At 34.7% G+C, this 6,000-nt stretch overlaps 1 protein-coding gene across 1 annotated transcript in view; it reads left to right on the top strand.

The window, feature by feature from the left end:
* LOC133183001 (solute carrier organic anion transporter family member 4A1-like) overlaps positions 1-5,324 on the top strand; it is a 55,299-nt gene extending 49,975 nt beyond the window's left edge. Inside the window, exons 6-14 of the mRNA XM_061317911.1 lie at positions 721-817; positions 1,161-1,282; positions 1,528-1,640; positions 2,238-2,376; positions 3,275-3,470; positions 3,565-3,709; positions 4,119-4,279; positions 4,414-4,478; positions 4,605-5,324. Of these exons, the coding sequence (XP_061173895.1) occupies positions 721-817; positions 1,161-1,282; positions 1,528-1,640; positions 2,238-2,376; positions 3,275-3,470; positions 3,565-3,709; positions 4,119-4,279; positions 4,414-4,478; positions 4,605-4,876 (1,310 nt within the window). The 3' untranslated portion in view covers positions 4,877-5,324. The remainder of the gene's footprint in view (positions 1-720; positions 818-1,160; positions 1,283-1,527; positions 1,641-2,237; positions 2,377-3,274; positions 3,471-3,564; positions 3,710-4,118; positions 4,280-4,413; positions 4,479-4,604) is intronic.
* Positions 5,325-6,000: the final 676 nt, after the last annotated feature.

Genomic DNA, 6,000 nt, shown 5'->3' on the forward strand with positions numbered 1-6,000 from the left:
GGGAGGAGGGTGTCTGAAAATAAATTTAGTGCTGAAGTGAGTTCGAATACTTAGTTTTTCATCGATTCATGAACATAATCATCAGACTTATTTGCTTTTAATAAAGTCGTTAATTGGGTTCCAATTTCTATATGTTATCATTTCATTGTACACATTTAAGGAATGTTTTTAAGTTTGTGTGAGTTATTGGTGTGTAAATCACACAGACTTGTCAGGTAGGCATATTTCATGAAGCGCGCTAGCGCTTCATGAAAAATATGCCTACGTGCAAGTCTGTGTGATTTACACACCAATAATTCACACTAAACTTAAAAACATTCCTTATATTTACATTTTACATGCTTAAATGCACCAAAAATATACTCAGTGTTTGAATTTCTCGCTGCCCTATATCGTCATATTTTTATTAACGTCTCTGTAGCCTCATTGTGACGTCACTTTAGCTCGAGTTTCGACGTCTATATTTCTACGCGTGAGTATACACAAAAATGACTTTCAAATCAATTTCACAGTTGGCTTAGTAGAAAAACACAGCAAATGTAAATATATTATTATAAAATCCTTACCTGCCATATGGATTTCTTTTTAAAGCTATAAATATAACTGTTTAGCGCAACAACAAAAAATGAACACATTCGATTGGCATTTAAGCCAATGTATCTGTTTGCTTTTTTCAACTGTATGAGTACCAGCATCCCCTTGGTTAACTTATTATTCCAGGACTGAATTTTGCTGGTGCTGCTATTGGTGTGGCTGCTGGCTTTTTTGTTGGGGGACAGGTTCTACAGAATTATTATGTGGACTTTGATCGAGTAAGGTAAATGACATTTCTAAGAGACTCGCTTTGAAATGTCAAAATCAAAATACGGTAAACAGCATAAAATGAAACACTGTCTATAATGTATCCCTATTTTTATCCTAACTTATTGAACAGTGAGTCATTATTTACGGACATAACAAAGAAATTGTGACTGCTAATTAAGTAGAAAATGACCAGTAATTATTCATCGGATATACAAATTGTAAGATATGAAACTTTCATTTGAAAATGCAGTTTTAGCTAAATAAGACCTAACATTTGGGGTTATATCCTCCTCCCACCTGGTATATGATTTCCGGGAATATAATCTTTTCTCATAACAATACTTTTCCTTTTTCAGTGTAGATTTTGACGCCCGAGATCCTCGCTGGGTTGGCGCTTGGTGGTTTCCCTTTGTTTTCACTTCGTTCATTTTTGTTTTACTGGCTATTCCTGTTTCCCTTTATCCAAAGGTAATGGCAGGTAAGTCTGTTAAAATAGTGTCCATTTCATCAACAACATAATACTATGCAGATTACAAATGACCAGCCTTTCATCTTCAGTTTCTTCTTTTCTGTTCATTGTTTTTCCTTTATCGTTCCTTCTTGACTTCTTTGATGTTAAACTGGAATCTACAATGACAATGGTGGTATAGTCTTGGGAGGGTGGTTGAGTATTTCAGAAAAGCACAGAAGGTACTTGAGCTTGTTCTTTAAAAATATTTGTAGAAAGTAGAACTTACAGATCACGAGTGAAACAGAAAGATCCAGACGACGAAATGACACTTTGTCAATTGGCGGAAAAATTGTTTAAGCTTTTCTTCAAAACCTTTTTAAAATTAGTAAGTTTATTTTCATTTTTGATTTTTTTTTAAATTATGATTTCTCCAGCAGTTAAGTTTGAATAACTGTTTTTTCTATGCTATTTAGATTAATAAATCTTAGATACGGGTCTACGCTAACTTTCAATTCTCCTTTGAAACAAAGAAAAAAAGAAAACAAAGAAAAAGAATGATATAAACTTGTTTTATATTGTGCACAGTATATAAAAATACGAATCAGTTGTATGTAAACTGAATGTTTCGTCAAGTAAATGTCTGCATACTTTAAATTTCTCCTCTCTTGGTACTTTTCACACAATTCAAGAAAATTTTCATGATTAAGATTTGTACCAGGTTTCATTTAAACCAGAATGATATTAAAGAAGTATTATCATAAATATGCTCTGCAGAAAAATAGATTTAGCTTATAGGGCAGACTGTGGATACGTTATAGAATAAGGTTCATTGAAATTTCTGTTAGAGTACCAGCAAATCTAAAATATATGTTACAACCTGTAATTTTATTCTAAAATATCTAATAGGACTGGAAAAAACTATGATGGATTCTTTAATCTTTCTTAATTTTTCATACTTTGAGCGATGGTTTTTCCGTTGTAGCTCAGGAACCCTGTCTTCATGTTACTAAATGTAGCCGGAAGTGTCCAGACGCTGATAATAGCAGGAGTTGGAGCATTTTCCTTCAAATTCCTAGCAGAGCAGTACAATTTAGATTTTGACACCTCTGGATATCTTATAGGTAAGATTGTTATTCAAATCTCTATTTAAAAAATCTTCTCATGAACAGCATGGCTATTGATTTGGTCATATTAGTAGGCAAGCATCTTTATACAACATGCATGTCAAACGTTTCAGTTACAATTTAAGAACAAGGAGCAAGCTTAAAGAATTCGGGAAACTTCCTCTTGAAAATTTAGATTTAACCTAGATATATTGTATGAAATTTTGTTTTATTTCACCTCGATGATACTGTAAATAACTTTTTATTCGCGAAAACTTTATTAACGCGTAATTACGCGAGACGAGAAATTTCATTCTCGCTTATATTTTTGTTAGAATAGGTTATTTACAACAATACCCAGAATTCGTGAAAATTTCGTCTGGCTTATAAATACCAAATACATATCTCGCGAAAATAAGGTGTCACAAAAATGGTGATCAACAGTAGTTTGGAGAGCTATTGTGATACCCACTGTTGGCGTCCGTAGAACCCTATTGCATTATACATGCTCTCTTGATATCTTCTGATTACTGTTATGCCGACAGTTTTCTTAGAACTGCCTGGTGTTTTATCATATATAGTGATTTTTTCGAGTTAGTAACAAGCAAGGTTTAGGCCCGAAGGGTGCAATTTCACTTGGGGGTGGGGTGGGGGTTGGGTCAAGGCACAACCAAACATTTTCAGTTTGGAGGGGGGGGGGCACTTCCAAGCAAAAATTCCTTGAAAAGCCAAAAAAAGTTCATTAGACGTTATCATTGAGGGGGCACAAGCATAGAGTAGCTATGTTTTCAATAGTATATTACATGTCGGCAAAATATTAGGGCACCCCCCCCCCCCGTCCCCTCAAGTTCCTACGGTCATGATGCTGCTTTGAAAATAAAAAATGTCATATGTTTGTTTTGAACTTCCTACCTAGGTGTTTTGATATTAGTGGGGTCGTTTGGAATGTTCCTTGGTGGTCTTCTGGTGCGGATTTTCAGGCTAGAAACATTAGGAATGATCAGACTTTCCACAGTGTCTACATTGTTGGCCTCTGTTCTCGGGATCGCTTTCCTGGCCGGATGTCCAGAAGTTCCACTAGCCGGATTAAAAGTGGCTTATCCAGAGCGGAAGTAATTAATAAAGTATCTCGTTAACTCATCCTTTATCACTTCTCTGTTATAATTGTAGGTTTTTTTATTTTGGCTATAATGTATCTATGTACAGTACAATAGATGGTTATTGGGATGCTTGTCACGCTTCCTGTAACTGTGAACACCAGGGATTCTCCACGGTCTGTGGGGTGGATCAAAACGTGTACTTTTCCCCTTGCCATGCTGGTTGTATGGATAGTATTGGAGTGGGTCCTACGGTAAGTTACAGTGTAAATGGATCGGTATAATTGATGATGCGAAATTTCCCTGTATTTTCTGACGAAACCTTTTTTTTGGCCAAAGCATTCGACTCAGACTCTCAGACTGGTAAGGATTATAATTGACTATCAAAAGACTTGACCGGAGGAACCGAAGGAGTTCAGTAATTTTGAGCAAAATGTGAAAATGGACCAGTAGCCCTTTTTGAATTCTATTTCTCAACAACAATCTCATGAGTAAGATTTTCCATAGGGGAATATCTGGATCTTAGTAATTTTTCCATTGGATATATCAAACTAAGAGGGTATATTTTCCATGCCGTCATGACCCTTAGATACAGTTTGGAGAAGGTGTAAACTTTAATATGCTCAGACAGTTCTAATTTTAATTGAGAAGTTGTTTAAACAGGCCACATATGCCAACTGTAGCTGTGTATCAGGCACGGCGACAGCCAGACCTGGACGATGTGAGGACAATTGTACCCAGCTTACAATTCTAGCCCCTTGTATGTTTATAGCATTGCTTGCGGTTCTGACCGCTGCAACGCCTACATCAATGGCAACAATGAGGTAAAATAAATTAAGCCAAAGTAGTTATAATAACCATACATTCGTTTTTTATGTTTCATTTCCAGCGAGAAAACTTATTGCTGTGTTATTAAGGTACAATTACTCAATTTAAATCTTTATTTAACATTTTGTAGATGTGTAGATGAACAAGATAAGCCATTCGCTCTTGGTATACAGAGGATATTTTTACAATTGTTAGGCAAGAAATCGTACTTTCTATACATTGGGGGGGGGGGGGGAGAGGGGGTGTTGCAATATTTCTTTAAGAATTAACAAGAATTCTTAAGGCTCTCATTTTAAAACAATTTTTCATTTAATTTTCTAGGTATGATCCCGGGTCCAGTGTTAGTTGGCTGGGTCCTGGACCAGTCTTGTTTGTTGTGGTCCAGTAGTTCGTGCGGGTCCACAGGTTCCTGTTTGCTTTACAGTCACGACAAGATGGCGCTAGGGGTCATGCTGTGGTGGGTGATCGTGTCCTTTGCATCTTCAGTCCTTTTCTTCTCGGCTTCTGTCATAGTCGCTTGTCGAAAATCGTCCAAGTTTGATGAGATAAATTCAGAAGAAAAGGAAAGAGAGATAGTGATCACACCATTTTAACTTGACACAAACTTTACTGAGAGATAAAACGAATTTTTTTCTTATTAAAATTTGTACGGAATTATCCTCAGAGTTATAGTGGGATTAAGGAGTGTAAAAATAATCATTCTTGATATAAAAAAATTTAATCTTTCATAAAAAGAAGTGATTTGTGTGAATTGCGGTGATTTGTTGTTTGAAATGTTTACTTCTTCGAGAAATCTTTTTTTTTCCTTTAAATTATATTTTTGGTTGATTTGTAAATAAGAATTTTAATCAGCTCAATATGTGGTTTTGCTAATTGATATACTGTTGTTCAGTTTCCTAAGTTTATAGTTTGGGGGGGGGGGGGGGGGAATAATTTAGTGCTTAAGATGTGAAAAAGTATTCTAAATTCATTTTTTGTGTTTATCTTATCTATAATGTTTGTTCAAAAATAGCCACACTAGTTTTTTTCTGTATGAATATGTCGTATAATTGTGATTATAAGCTTGTATTAAGCAAATAAAGAATAATTATTTATATGCTGTAAATCAACTTTTTTGTACATCTATTTCCATGCACTTTCCATTTATAAAGTGGACGTATGATTTTATGGAAAGAGGGATTAGATTTAAACACATGCATTTGTAACTTTACTTATAATGAGAATTTTATTTTGTTATTTTGATACTGTTAATAAATCAGCATAATTATCTATAGTAAATGTGCTACGGGATTAAAAACTTCAATTGAATTTCCCTTTTTAATACGAATCGTATCTGTCGATATTGAATGCAGTACCGCTTTGCGTACCTTAAAAAATCCCGTAGAATCCTGGAGTAAAGGACAGAGCTGGGCTACAAAGTTCTCATAATTGACGATTTCTGAAAAGAATGAAACGATTATACGATTCTTAGAGGTTTTTACTACTACATTAATAATATCAAGTTTTATGAATTCATAACATGTAAATACAATTGTTGTTGTTAAAAGCACAGCGTTCTTGTCGATTGTGGATCTATATTGTAGTTTTAAAATGTTTTGATTTTTAGTTTCAGAATTCTTTTGCTTTTTATTAATCTTAATTATCTCTTTAGGTCCTTGAAGGGAAAAAGGAGTTTTTCGCCCTTTACCAACGGATTCTTAATTTCTTGTTGATTTAT

Source organism: Saccostrea echinata, unplaced genomic scaffold, assembly GCF_033153115.1.
Source record: "Saccostrea echinata isolate AGI-Se365-2 ecotype Australia unplaced genomic scaffold, CSIRO_AGI_Sech_v1 ptg000009l, whole genome shotgun sequence".
Lineage (NCBI taxonomy): Eukaryota > Metazoa > Mollusca > Bivalvia > Ostreida > Ostreidae > Saccostrea > Saccostrea echinata.